This window comes from Poecilia latipinna, unplaced genomic scaffold (assembly GCF_001443285.1).
Source record: "Poecilia latipinna isolate Pla-1442-1.1 unplaced genomic scaffold, P_latipinna-1.0 Scaffold2346, whole genome shotgun sequence".
NCBI lineage: Eukaryota > Metazoa > Chordata > Actinopteri > Cyprinodontiformes > Poeciliidae > Poecilia > Poecilia latipinna.
In genome coordinates this window covers 62,825-77,670 of record NW_015114962.1, presented here as the reverse complement: position 1 = coordinate 77,670, position 14,846 = coordinate 62,825, and the positions used below count along the sequence as shown (strand labels likewise).

The following is a 14,846-nucleotide window of genomic DNA, read 5'->3' as shown; positions in this document are numbered from 1 at the left end:
AAAAAAAAAAAAAAAATGGCGCAGTGGAGTTTTTGAATCCCGCTGCTTGGACTTTTTGTTCGCGATTTCCAAGGACTATTAGAAAGTAATTCTTTTCCAACTATCACCATTCAGTTAAAAATGGAGTTAAATATATTTAACTTTCTCTAAAAGTTAAATATCTGGACATGTGGCGATAAAATCAAACTGACTGGATTAAAATACGAGAACAAAAGAAGGAAAAACACAATAAAGTTACTTTTGGAAGCAAGTTAAAGTGGGGAAAAAATGACTGAAATATAAATAAAATAGCATAGAAATAAATGAATATATCAAATAAAACATGTTTTTTCATGTTTATTTTAATAAAACATAAAAAACGTAATTATTTTAAGATTTAATCCACAATTAAAAGTGTTTGTTTTAATTAATTCTTTATTCTAAAAGCTTCAAATTTCAGCAAGTACAACAGCAATAAATGATTAAATATTTAAATAAATAAACAAATAAATTCAAAGTCGAATCAAAATGTTTTTGTTTTTAGTGACTATTATTATCTGTAAACATTTATTTTTAATTAATAAATGCAACTCTAAAGTTTTACTTTTTTTTCTTTTACAAAATTTTAAGAAAAGAAAAATATATATATATATATATATATATATATATATGATAAAATGTTTAAATTACTTAACTAAAATGATAATAATAAATCTGCACTAACCAAACTGGATTCAACATAAATAAAATGTGGACTTTTCAGTTGATTAACAACACAGAATAAAACTCAGCAGATGGTGAATGTCAAAATGTAAAACACCAAAGAAGAAGAAGATGATGATGATGATGATGATGATGATGATGATGAAGAAGGAAAGAGATCCGGAGAAAGAAGAAGAGAGTCGAGCAGGAACCAGCGAGCCGCTGCTCATAATAACCCCATTATGAGCCTCATCAATGATGTAATGAAAGCAAACAGTGTGAAAATTGCCTGTAAACAGTTGGATCTGAGTCTCCTGATGAATCCACTGTCTCCTATCAAAGCGAGGATGAGCAGAGAGGAGCGGAGGACGGAGGGAGGAAGGAGGGGAGGTCCACTCCGGCTCCCCTCAGCCAATCAAGGCTTGTCACAGGGGACTCACGTGGACGAGGCGCTCTTAAAACCTCGCTCCTGACTTTTCCTCAAGTTCAATTTTTTGGGATTCCCTCCCACCCCAGCCGCATCAAGTCGCTTTTACTTCCCCAGTTGTCACTATTTAACCTACTTTATCTCTCCTTTTTTTCCGCTTCCTCTTCCTCCTCTCTGTCCTTCTTTCTTTCTCTCCACAGCGGCTCCGGACCCTCCTGTCGCTCCGCTTCCAGCTCTTTAAAACCCGTTTTTAAAACCCGCTTTAGCTGCTCACAGGAATGCCGCTGAACAGAGTCCAGCGGGAGGACGGTTCCTGTCCATGGTGCTGAAAACTGGGGAACATTTCCTCTTCCTCAAGCCGAATCGATTGCTGCACCAGCTGCGCTATTGATCGCCGACAACAAGAAAATCGGATAAGCGAACTGTTTTCATTTGAATTTTTATCTGGAACTATTTCCGTCGACCGATCCGGCAGGAGGACTGGAAGTAAAGCGGATGAAAATAAGCAACAGCGGCGCGTTTTGCGGAGAAGTCCGAACATAATCCAGCTTTCTTAGAGTAAAACTTGCACCTGAAACCAAATGGTCATTTAAAAGAGAGATTAAGGAAAAAAAGGCCTCATCGGAACAATGGAGGCGTCCACCAATGGGTCCAGTTTCGGCATCGACTCGCTGCTGTCCCACCGGCCGGGGAGCCCGCTGTCCAAGGCGGACGGCCTGCTGCCGGGGGAGTGCCGCTCGCCGCTGGAGTTTAGCCCCAGATCGGACGTGGAGAGCGGCTGCTCGTCGCCTCCGTCGCCCCGCAGGGAGTGCGTGGAGGAGGCAGCCCAGAGGCAGGTGCACAGCGCGGGGCTGCCGCCGCACCTGCAGCACGCACAGATCTCTGCAGGCGCGCAGCAGCGGACCGTCACCTCCTCCTTCCTCATCAGGGACATCCTGGCGGACTGCAAGCCGCTGGCCGCCTGCGCGCCCTACTCCAGCAACGGCCAGCCGACGCAGGAGGCCGGGCGGCTGGCCGCCAAGATAGCGGACGATTTCATCGAAAAGATCCACAGCAACTCCTCATCGGACAGCGAGTACAAAGGTAGCAACTTCTCCCGTTTCCCCAAATATTTCCTCCCCTCCCCCCCAACTTTTTATTTAGGAAACAGAAAAAACAAACAACAAAAATAACTTTCTATAAGTCATCCAGATATGTGCTGTGTTAATCATGCTCCATCTCTGGCTGGAAAGATACATTAATAGTTTATTTTTGTGATTCACATTTTCTAATTCACAGTTATATATTTTTTGGCAATTAACTGAATTAGTTCTTTTTAAAATTTTAGATTTTTCCATCTAGACTCAATATTCCATTTTAATAATCCACGTGAAATTAAAACGAGACACTGCAATAAAGCGAAAAAAAATCAATTAAATTGAATTTAACAGTTTGAAAAACTGCAAAATTTCCAATTTAATCAATTGAAAAACTATATATTAATCACTTAATTTTAATTCCGTTCATTTATTATTTTTAATTTAATTTGCAGGTATTTATTTATTAAGTTTGTTCGCGTTGCAGCGGCGGCAGAAAACATCCAGTGTCTGTTTATAATCCTGTCAGCTGAGGCAAAACAACTCATTTCATTTCAACCATATTTCATATCATAATTAACATTTTTCACATTTTTGTTTGAAAATTTAAACTCACACTCTCTCTTTTTTTTTTCCCGCGTGTGCGCCCCAGCTCCTGATCGATTCATTGATTTATTTCAATGACCGATTGATAAAAAGCAGCCACGCGCACCTTTACTTTAATGTGGCCGCCCGGATTGTCTCGCGGATTTGATCCAATTTGTCCAATTTCGGCGCTTTAATCAGACGTGTGAGCGCGCGCGGCTCGTGGTTTCTTCCCCGTCCTGTGAAGTTGCGGCGGACGCGCGTGGAAGGCTGCAGCCCCGTCCCCTCGTGGCTCAATTAGGGGGATTATTATCGCGTTGCTTCCTGTGATGCCTCCGCTATTCAAGCTCTCTCTCTGTTCGCGTTTCTCTCCTTCAGAATGGATTATAAGAACTCATGTATGTGATTTCTTTGCACTCCACGCGTGAAAAGAACAAAGACTACGCGGCTCTGCTGACGGGGAAAACATCAGATCTGAAATATGAATATTGAAGGAGCTTCTCATAACAATTTAAGGCCAAAAATCAAACAGCCCCGCAGCGAGGAAAGTCGCTTTGCGCGCTTAAAATCACGTTTTGGAAAAACTTTAAGGTATATTCTTTACTCTAAACACAAGCGCTTTTGTAATTTGCAAGAAAAAGAAGTGAAATTTTGGGCGATATTTGAAGCTGGAATTGCGTTTTAAGCAAAAAAAAAAAGAAAAAAAAAAAAAAAAAATATAAAATCAGTGATATACCATCAATTTTCAACGACTGTCATTTTAAGACACTTTATGGACCCAAATACGCAAATTAAACTAATATTGTTCATTAAATCGCCTTTATTTTTCAGCGCATATTTAAAATGTCAATAAAAAATATTTTGAAGACTTCATAATTTATTCTCTTTGAAAATCAGAAAATGTCAGATTAATCAGTGACATGTTCTTTCGATAAATCCAATTTAAAATATATTTTTATTTGTTTCAGAACTTTAAAAATGAGCTGCACAGACATTTCCACATTTTTACCTCCGTTTCCTTCCTCTCAACATTCTTCCTTGTTTGTTTTTGATCGGCAGTGAAAGAGGAGGGGGACCGGGAGATCTCCAGCAGCAGGGACAGCCCGCAGGTCCGGCTGAAGAAGCCCCGGAAGGCCCGGACGGCCTTCACCGACCACCAGCTGGCGCAGCTGGAGCGCAGCTTTGAGCGCCAGAAGTACCTGAGCGTCCAGGACCGGATGGAGCTGGCGGCCTCCCTCAACCTCACCGACACGCAGGTCAAGACCTGGTACCAGAACCGGAGGTGAGAACCGAGCCGCCGCCGCCGGTTCTGCTGCTGCGCTGCTGGTTTTGCTGGGACGGGTTGGAGGAGAGACTCTGGTTTCCCACTGAGGAGAAAGTTCACTTCCACGGCTGAGTCACGTTTTCCCTCCATCCATTTAAACATAATTACAGCTGCATTTAATTTATTTTATACTTTAAGATGAATCTTTGAAAACCTCAAAACACTTTCTCTGTTTATTCTGTCAGCTCTTATTTAGCTGATAAAATGTGTCAAAGCTGGACTTTTCCATCCAAGAATCTTCTCTAGACCAATGCTTTGGTTAGACTTTATTTATTTATTTTAAGCCTCATTCAGATGAATTTCTATCAACATGAAAGGAAATGTGTTTGTTTTATTTAATTCTAATGAAAGGAGCAAAGAGTTGATTGTTTCTTCAATGTTCAACCGTTTTATATCGGTTCTGTAATGGAGAACCGATAAACTACAAACGTGTCAAAAAGCCTGAAAGTGCTAAAAGTTTGTAATTTTCCCTAAAACATAACCTTGTGTGTTTAGTTTCAATTTAACCTGAAGGGAAACAGTTAGTTTAACTGCTCCACGCATGGGGCCCATGTTCGGAGGATGTGAGTTGGAAACTTGGGTCCAGAACCAAATGGGTTGATGAAAGTCAACTTGGGTCAAAACGTAGAACCCAGATGTTTTCCACAATTTGAAAATATTCTCTTAATATCCATCCCAGACATCCAATCAGTCCAGCTGTGAGGATTAAAGCAGAATCCAACATACATAATGCAATTTTATACTGTTTTATTTTTAGTTGTCTCTTTTAATATTTTTTAATATGGAAAAAGAGAAGAAAACACTTTTTCCACTTTTTTCAGTTTTGAATGTCAGTAACATGGAAAACCGACCAAACAGACCAATCGCACCAATTATATTTGTATTTTTTCAGTTTTTATCAACCATCTATTCACAGCTTAATAACAAACTGCTGGTCAGAAACAATTATTTTACTTATTTAGGCCAGAAAATGCATCAAAAATTAAAAGTAGGTGTTAACGATTTTCACATTGTTTTGATGGAGGCAATGTTTTCTTTTGCGTTTGGGGAATAATTGACTTAAGGAAGAACCAACTTCAGCGCCATGTTTATTATTTAATGTCTTATTTCAGTTTTTGACGAAACTGTTGGTTGGATCTACTGGTGATTCAATAGCCCAGTTTCCAGTTGAGCAAAACCAAAGACTGGATTCATTTTTTAAGGTTTTTGTGGTTTTTGTTGACGTTAGTCAGACAGGAAGTGGGTGGAGGGAAGAAGGGAAGACATGCAGCGAAGGTCACAAGGTCAGGGATCGAACGGGAATAATCGTCCAAGTCCCAGAAAAAACTTTTTTGTAGCTTTTCTTATTCAGATATTAATAGTCAACCAACATTTACAGAACATATTGGACTTCCATGGGTAGCTCCATGCTAACCACTGCTCTGATTTAGATCAAAACGTGGATCCTAGATGTGATGCCCAGGTGAGAGGGGACCCATTTGGTTTTGCTAATGTGTGTTGTATTTAGTCAACCCAATGGGTCTCATATTAGAAGCCTAGCATGATTTCAGGGCAAGTTAATGCTGATATGAACCCACATGACGTCTTTTTAAAATTTTAACCAGGAAGAACAATTTACATGTTAAATGGCCGACTGTCGTAACCCTGAAATTAATTTTGTATATTTAATTTAATCTATTTTTAGTTTTTAAAATAATTTTGTGTTTTTTTGTGTGTGACTTTAAGACAACCTCTGACAATCCTAAACCATAAAAACTTCTGCTTGTCATCAGTTCCCAAATGAGTTAACCCAACTCTCTGAAACGTTGATGTTCATGAATGTCTTACGTTTATTTATGGGACCCATAAGGGACTGGATGAAGAATAAAACTCCAACAGTGATTGCCTTTGTTTTCATAATCGCCCCATATTGACTCCCTATATTAGTTTGATGTTGGCCATCTCTGGGCAATTTGTGGGACCCATCCGTTCCTGGTTGTATTGTCCAATTTGAACAGATTTTCTTAATACCCATTTGAGGCCCACTATAATCCTACATTGGGTCCCCAACCTTTTAGTTAAGCCAAGTGGGTCCCTCCAAGAAGCCAATTGCGAGTGCAGGATCACTTAGAACCCATCCAGCCTGAGCTAACACCCATATGGGGCCTATATCCACTTTGACGTCCATGGACAGGGAGGCAGCTAAGTACTTTCGGAGGGGTGTGCAGACACATTACAGGCCCCCCCTGCGGGGTTTCAATACACAAACAGCTGTCAAATACAGAAAATGACGACTAAAAATAATTAGTCCACCATCGTTTGGCGCCCCTACGAGTCGCACCCACTTTTTGCACCACTGTCAATAGATTTATAATAATGTGTATTTTCGGTCGGTCAGAAACATTTTTTATTTGGGATGTTTGACTTTATTATGGCCCATTTGATCCATCCTGATGAATTTCTAGCCACATTTTGAAATCAACAGACTTCTCTATTTTCACTCACTTTGTCTTTTTTTTTTCCAACGTCCTTCCAATGAAATTGTGCTTGGAGAGATAATTTATAGAAAGAACATCCCCGTGAATTGTTGCTGTAAATTTTTTTATTTTGAATGCTCAGGAAATTATTTCTTATTTATTTTCCACATTTACGGCAGAAGCCATGCTGGTCATCACTGTCTGTGACTGAATTAACCTGAGTGCGTCTGATTATTTATTTATCTTTCATTTTATTTCTAACTCTCATGCAGCTAAATGACATAAATAAATATAAAAAAACACAATTTGAGTCGGAGTTGCTTATGAATAATGCATCGTTGCATGTGTGCATATTAATAATTCAAACAAACTACTATATCTACTCAATTATCTTTATTATGAATTATTCACCTGCGCGGAGTGCACGCTGGCAATCTGAAAGACGTGTTTGGGTGTGAACACAAAGTGGCAGGCTGGAGATTTGGGTGATTTTAAAAACAGAGCGGGGGGTAAGAGAGGCTGGGAAAAAAGAGGAAAACATTCCCTACTTCTAATTGGATCCCAGGTTAACAGATGGGAGATATTTTGGCGTGTCAAACACAATCGCTGCCGGCTGCAGGAAGACTAAAAACAGCCTGTTTTATTTCTCTCCAGGACAAAGTGGAAGCGGCAGACTGCGGTCGGGCTGGAGCTGCTGGCGGAAGCTGGGAACTACTCCGCCCTGCAGAGGATGTTCCCGTCCCCGTATTTCTACCCGCAGAGCCTGGTGTCCAACCTGGACCCCGGGGCGGCCTTGTACCTGTACAGGGGCCCCTCGGCGCCCCCGCCGGCCCTACAGAGACCGCTGGTCCCGCGGATCCTCCTGCACGGGCTGCAGGGGGGCGGAGAGCCGCCGCCGCCCCCGCCGCCTCCACTACCCCCCATGTCCGGAGTGCTTCCCCGGCCTGCGCAGCAGCGGTGAGCCGGGCCCCCCTGCTGAGTTTTTATAGAACAAACTGGACCCGCTTTGAACGAACAGGACAAAATAAAGAGAAAACGATGAACAGTTCGGGCCTTTATGGGACAAAACTGGACGGAACGGAGCGGAAAAGACTCTAAACGGACTTTTTGTTGTTGTTTTTGTTTGTCTTTGTGAGACAGAAGCTTTATTTATAATTTATTTATTTTTCAGAAGGCAGTAAAGCCTTCAAGTTAAGTATTTATTTACACCCAGTTTCAGTATTTGGGCTCCGGTATTCGACCTCCAGCCAATTATTATTATTATTATTATTATTTACAGGTAATATGATCAAACTTTCATGTCTGAATAAAAAGTAGTTGTATCATCCAAATGAACAATATTTTTTAGTTTTTTCATTCATCCGAGTCGTTGACGTGTAAATAAGAAATAAGAGGACATTTTTTTTGTTCGATTGTTTGCTACTCGGTCCAGTTTAAACCGAACTGGTGCGATAATAAATATACGGATGGACTGGATGTTTGGATCCACAAACCTTGGCTCTTACTGACTTAAATATGTCAAATTATTTATATCTAAAACGCGGTTTTAGCCCCCCAACAGATTTTAATGCATCACCTCGGTGAGGCCTCGTTTTTGTATTTTTATCGATAATCGATTAATCAGGCTTGGGCCCCGAGCTCAGGTGGATTTGTTGACGTTGTGCATCATTTCTGTTATTTCATATGAAGCTGTGATAATAACTCCGTACTGTTCCGACTCTCCTTTATATTGGTGAACATGTATATTGCAGATATCAACCTTGTGGAGTGATTTTGGTATAATTACTTTTCCTGGTTTTTATTCGATTTGTTCCCTCTTCTTTCTTTATTTTCTTCTTTTTTTTTTACATTTTAATTTCTTAAAAGACGTTTCCTCCCAAAAAGTGGTGAAGTTTATTTTTATTTTTTAGTGAAGTTCACAGCAAAGGTTGGACTGATTTAAAAAAAAAAGAAAAAGAAAAGGGGGGATTTGATGTAAAAGAGAATTACTTTTATAAATGTGGAAATAAAAAAAGATGTCTTTCATTTAATACCGTGAAACGCTTTTGGAGTTTTGTGGGGAACATGGAGGGGAAGCAACACGTGGATTTAGTAACAATATGTTTATTGTTGATACATGAACATTTGTTTAAATTCTTCCAAGCGCAAAATCTGGACTTATGTGAACCAAGCAACGGAAATCTGTGTGATTTTTAAACAATTTGGTGTCTTTTCTCGAACATGGCGTCCACTCTGCCCGCCTACAAACAGCAGCGACTCCGAGCCGTTGTCCATAAACAAAGCAGGGAGCGGCATGAAATATTAATGCCATTCATCGCAATTGTTTAAGTGCCTTTAAATGATCCCCATTTTGGAAAATTGATTGTTTCCATCCGCGTGTAGTTCCTCCTTGAGAGGGTGCTGGATGCGCGCTGCGGTGCCAAGCGGCTCCAACAGCTGGTGACCGGGCTGGAGCTGCCGGCAGACCGGGGATCAGAGCCGGGACAGCTGGTCAGCGGCGGCCCCACCTCCCCAAAACCCCCGTCCAAGCCTGAGCGCACCCACACGATCCCTCCGCGGCACGTCAGGGGTTAAAGGAGTTCAGGCTGACGGACAAGGCTTGGCGAGCAGGATGTTAACGACGAGACAAAAGACTTTAATAGGTTTTAATTGAAAGTCGATAATGGGTTTGATAGCCAGCTCCCCCTGCTGTCAGCCGCGCATGGCACCTGTTATCTGGGAGCCCCGCTCCTCCTCTCGGCGGCTGATCCGGCCGTGAAACATCAAACTGACGGCTGGAGAACTTGCGCTTTTATCAGGCGGAAAATTGCATTAAAAGCGCAGCGAACTGCGCCAGGTTCTGGCCGGTCTGGGTCATGCATGACGCTTCTTACTTACAGTAAAAAGAAGTTCCCAACAGGACATAAAAATGCTCCAAAGAACACAACGGAGAACCAGCAGACATGTTTATAATGGGCTTATTTTACAAAGGAAGTCCGATAAAATCAATAGTGACCAAAGCGTGGACCAATCAGGATCGACAAACAATCCTCCAAAAGCAAACCCACTGCAGCCAGCGCTTAGAAAACAAGAGAAACACAGAGAAAACTCATTTTTAAAGAATACAAAATAAATAAGACGAAACAAAATAAACAATTAAAGTCCTATAATTTTTAATGCACACTATTTTATAACTTTAGAATTCATATTTTTCTACTTAATTCCTATTAAAGCACTTTGAACTGCCTTTAAATGTGCTACAAATAAAATTACCTTTACCGATTATTACTGATTTTATTTTCCAATTTGATAATTAGAGATAAAAACATTATTGACCAGTCACTTTGTAAAGGTTACAGAATTTTTTATTTACTTTTTATATTATTATTCTTTCGAAATTAACATTTACAAATTATTTTATTTTTTTGAAATTTTATTTTTACATAATTTTCAAAAAATATGTTTTTTTTTCTTTGTTTTGGTGTAAAAGTGAAAACCAGCGAATAAATCGCCTCATATTTTAATCAGGTTGTTACGATAACAAAAATCAGACACTTATCCTGTTACTTACATTTTTTTATTATTATTTTGTTATAATTTATTTCACGCGGTGATGAGAGCCGGACAGCGCCTGGTTTCGGACTCATTTTCTTGTTATTACGTGAGATAAACACCGTTTTGAATCTTTTTCGCCTCCTGCTAAAGTTCAGCTTTGATTATCTTTATGGCCACTTGCTTCCTTTATCATGGCGCCGTCTTTATTTACACCTGCAGCGGCCATGATACCTGAAGCATCCGAGCAGCACCTGCTGGATGTGAGGACATAACAAGGACTCAGCAGCGCTTAAAAATCCCCTCTGTTCAGATTTCACCTGGATAAAGAGGGAAAAAATACCTCCCAACTCGCCAAAAGATCATTATATCCCCATCATGTGGATCCGTGACCGATTCAGATAACGACTGCACATTTTCTTTTAATACTTGCAAAGTGCGCAGGTGATTATCACAGGAATAAGGGCCCAGCGCGTCCTGCCTGATGACTCGGAGATTTCCCTTTTATTTCCATGTGAAAGGGGGAGCTGGTGGTAAATCCCCCGGCTCTCACCGCGGATTGTCCCCGGCTCAGGGTTAATGAAGTGCGGATGGAGTGTGGTTAAGATCCCGACAGACAAAAAGAAGGAGAAGAAGAAGAAAAAGGCTTATTCTCTCAGGATCAGTGGCTCATTCTAATCCAATGGACCTCTAATAATAATAATTCAAAGGAGAAACAAAAACACGATCAACAACCTTCTGATGAAATTAAGAGCGAATCAAAGCCTGATTTGGATTGTTTCTGCTTTTATTTTTAATTTTAGTGGACCAGTGAGGCAGATCTGCATTAGATCTTTATTATTGTAAAAAAAGATCCACAAGGGAAGATGAAAAATACATCAATTAAAATGCTGAACAATCACATGGCCTATTTTTTTCTTCTTCTTCTTTAGCCACAAATGAAAAAGATCTAATTTTACAGTTTGGTGCGCAAAATGTGATTTAATGCTGGTTATTATATCTGCTCTTAGTCGGATAAGAAACAAAAATATTTTATGCACAAACAGCCACAGCTTTGCTGCATGCATTTAGGGCATCTGGAGCAACTTTTGAAGCCATCTCTGCGCACAAAAAAGTTGCAAAACAAACCGATTTATTGCGCACAGAGCTTCAATCTGAACAAAATATTTGAATTTAGCTCGAGAAAATGCGATAAATGCATCCTGCGGTGTTAATTATGTCGTTTAAATATTCCCTTTATCCATTAGCGGGGAAACTAATTACAGCTTTAAATCACACGGATCTTAGTTTCTGACCCTTTCCAGTTCAAAAGGAAAACTAGATTTAGGAAGATGCTTCCGTATTAGTTGGGAAAATAAACAGCAAAAGTTGATCTGATGATGATGTTGTGTGAAAGGATGAATTAGGAAATGTACTGTGGGAATATCTTTGATGGAAAAGGAAAAGGAGAAATACTTCTAGCCTGGAGGTAGGAGTGGAGGAAGCCTGGTGGAGCGGAGGGGAGATAATTTCCCCCAATATGACGGAGGGGAAGAAAACATACAAACTTGGGTCGGGGGCGCCGGGATTGACATCCCAATCTCAGCAAATAATGAAAGCTTTCCTCTCGGATCACAGGGAGGGTTAGGGAGGAAAGGGAGAGCTGGAGATGGAGATGAGGGAGAGGGAAGAGGCGGGCCTGCTGCCTCGCATAGCCACACACACGACCCGCTGCCACCAGACCGTTTCATGTTCCCACAAACAATCAAACTGGTGGCGCTGGTTGACTTTCAGCCGCGCGCTTTACAGTCCGAAACGACTGCTAGCTAGAATGCTAGCTCGATAGCTAGCATGCTAGCTAACCACAGACATGCACTCTGTTCACATTCTAAATATTTATTTATTTAAATGTTACCCGATCGCTAACGTTTGTCCGTGACGTATGCTAAAAGCACCAGTTCGGCTATGAAGCTAACCGGAAGTTACGTGCACTGTAAACAACAATCCTCAAACTTATGAAAGGTTAACAAAAACGTCAGGTGTGTGTTTCTGTCTGCTGATTTATTTTTATTCTTCATTCAGTGAATTTACTCACAGTGGATAGAGTGCCCAGAAATTTAACTCAAGTCAGAGTAGCGATACGACACAATAAAATTACTCAATTAAAAGTTAAAAGTACAGCATTGTACAGTAATTCTTTCCAAAATGTTACTCAAGTAAATGTAACTAGTTTTTAAATTTTAGTAACTTCCAATGTTACAGTCAGATGTGGGTACGGTACCCAAAAATTGTACTCCAGTGAGAGTAGGACTATTAGAGCTTTTGTAGAGCCGAAAAAATTAAGTGCAAATTTTCGATAAAAAAAACAAAACTCTTAAACTTTGATGTTAATTTTGGAAATTAATATCATGAAATTGTTATAGTTTCAAAAACTTAAAAATTTCGACCTTTGAAAACTCAGAAATTTTGAAAGCTTTTCTAGAAAGGTTTTGAGAACAATCTCAACATTTCTGGGGGTTTTTAGCAGATTTTTACTTTTTAAATTTTTTTTTTTACTTTTTCTAGAAACCATCCAAAATTAACCTAAAACTTCAGAGTTTTTCCCTATCATCTTTTTATTTTTGGAGTTCTGAAATGTCCTTGCTTTTTTCTTAGAATATTTCTCAGTTTTTCTTTTGTGAAAATTCGCACCTTTTTTTCTATATAAGATGGCCCATTATGATACCATCATATCTCCTTCTGTTTGTTGATTGGTTGGTAGAAATACTGCTGGAAGGAATCCAAGTCAATGGGAGAAAGCCTAGACTGTAGCCTGGTAAAAGCCATACATTTATTATGCTTTTTGCTAGAGGATCTGGGCCCTCAGCTACCGAGAAGTGATTGTTAGCTAGAGGAATACAAGTCAATGGGAGAAAGTCCAGATTGTGAAGTGAGATTTAAATTGGAATTGGATAAGAAGTGAATCTGCCAGTGGAACTAGTACTTATACTTTAACATTGAGGAATTATTGACTTAAAATAAGCTTATATATCTTGCTGAAAAAGTTACGTGTAACCCAGTTTTGTCTTATTTGCAGTGTACTAAGATATTCCCACCAGAAATATCTGGTAAGAATTTGTATCTTTTGCAGTGCAAATGTAGTTTAGTGTTCAGATGTGACCAAAATGAACCATGATTGACTGATAACAGGTGAAAAAGACAGAGAACCTTGTTTCTATTCAAAGCGATTCATGTAAATAGTGTTGATGAAGTGCCATGAAAACACAGATAATCAATAACAACCAGCAGCCACCATCACCTCTTTGATTTCCTCTCAACATGAATTGCTTCTTCTTTTCCCCGATAGCGCTGAAGGCTGCGTGGCTCCACAGCGGGGAGCCCGTGTTAGACATATTACTATCGGATGACACAGATTACTCAATCAATATCTGGTTGTGTTTGTGAGAGCGTCGGCCCCTCTCCCAGCGCTCTCTCAGGAGCCACTTTGGTCAGACGACATGTTGGAGAAACAGAGAGAAAAACAGCCTGGGGCCCTGACACCCACCGGCCAACTAGCCCTACAAATGCCTCTGGGAGCAGACGGCTAGCTCAGTCTGACACTAAAGCTAACAATGATGTGACATTCAGGAGAAACAAAAAACAAAAATCAAAACACAAATGTTGTTTTGTTGTCACAGCATGAGAGATATTAGATGTAGAAAGTAGATAAATCTAGTGTGAACAGTAGAACCAGAGTTGGGCAGGAAATTACATTTACTTGAGCAACTTTTTTTTGAAAAAAAAACAAAAAAAAAAAAAAAAAAACTTTTAGGAGTATTTTTTTTATGGTGTACGATTTACTTTTACTTGAGTAGTTTTATTATGAAGTATTTCTGCTCTGACTTTAGTGAAATTTCTGAATTTCCTACCCAGAGTAAAAACAAAACATGTTTTGACCAAAACTTCACCAGACAGACACACACCTGGAAGTTTTGTTAAAGTTTCATAAGTTTTTTTATTGTTTTGTAAAAAATTATTTTGCCTGATTTTGTTATGAATTATTGTCATTCTCGTCTTAAAATACCAAACTTTCCACTTAACTTTACATTTTGATCCAGATTATGTAATTTTTAAATATGAGATGATTGATAATTTGATCAGTTACTTTTACCAAATGCTTTTTTACTTTTACTTGAGTAAAAACATGTTGAAGTTGTGCTACTTTTACTTGGGTACAATTTTCTACCCACTTCTGGCTGTAACATTAGAAGGTCCTAAAATAAATAAATAAAAATCATATGGATAAAGTTGGGTAGTAACTAGTTACATTTATTTTAGTAACATTGTTGAAAAAAAAAAGACTTTTAGTTGAATGATTTTATTATGAAGTATCGCTACTGTTACTTGAGTAAAATTTCTGAGTACTCTACCCACTGTGAGTAACTTCACTGAATGAAGAACAAACATGTTTTTAAAATAAAATTTTAAAAAAGTTCCATATTGAAAGAAATTGATTTTGTAAAACGTTTCTTTGGTCTGCTTTTGTTATTCTAGAAGGTAACACCACAAATCAGCAGGAACTGCACCGTTACCTAGCAACCCAAGCAGAGCCCAGCCCGTTACCTAGCAACCTAAGCAGAGTTCCAGCACGTTTGGTGGAAAGAATGAAATGAACATGTTTTGTATCGCTCAGAGATCTTTCCTAACCTGTTCAATAGGTCACCTTTAAGGCTTCTTGTTGTCTATAGGTTTTAAAAACAATGAAAATAGCAACATTCTGATGTCAGATTAAAATGATTCTCCTTCTC

The 14,846-nt window shown here is 39.5% G+C and overlaps 1 protein-coding gene across 1 annotated transcript; it reads left to right on the top strand.

The window, feature by feature from the left end:
• The first annotated feature begins 881 nt into the window (after window positions 1–881).
• On the top strand, window positions 882–8,510 carry barhl1b (BarH-like homeobox 1b). The gene is made up of 3 exons (XM_015018952.1): window positions 882–2,191; window positions 3,829–4,051; window positions 7,204–8,510. Exons 1-3 carry the CDS (start codon window positions 1,738–1,740, stop codon window positions 7,508–7,510), a joined length of 984 nt encoding a protein of 327 aa, XP_014874438.1. The 5' UTR covers window positions 882–1,737; the 3' UTR covers window positions 7,511–8,510.
• The last annotated feature ends 6,336 nt before the right edge of the window (window positions 8,511–14,846 follow it).

Coding starts and splice junctions, on each gene's coding strand:
- barhl1b (XM_015018952.1), top strand. CDS start 1,738: ATGGAGGCGTCCACCAATGGGTCCAGTTTCGGCATCGACTCGCTGCTG. Junction 2,192..3,828: donor ATCGGACAGCGAGTACAAAG/GTAGCAACTTCT, acceptor TTTGATCGGCAG/TGAAAGAGGAGGGGGACCGG. Junction 4,052..7,203: donor ACCTGGTACCAGAACCGGAG/GTGAGAACCGAG, acceptor ATTTCTCTCCAG/GACAAAGTGGAAGCGGCAGA.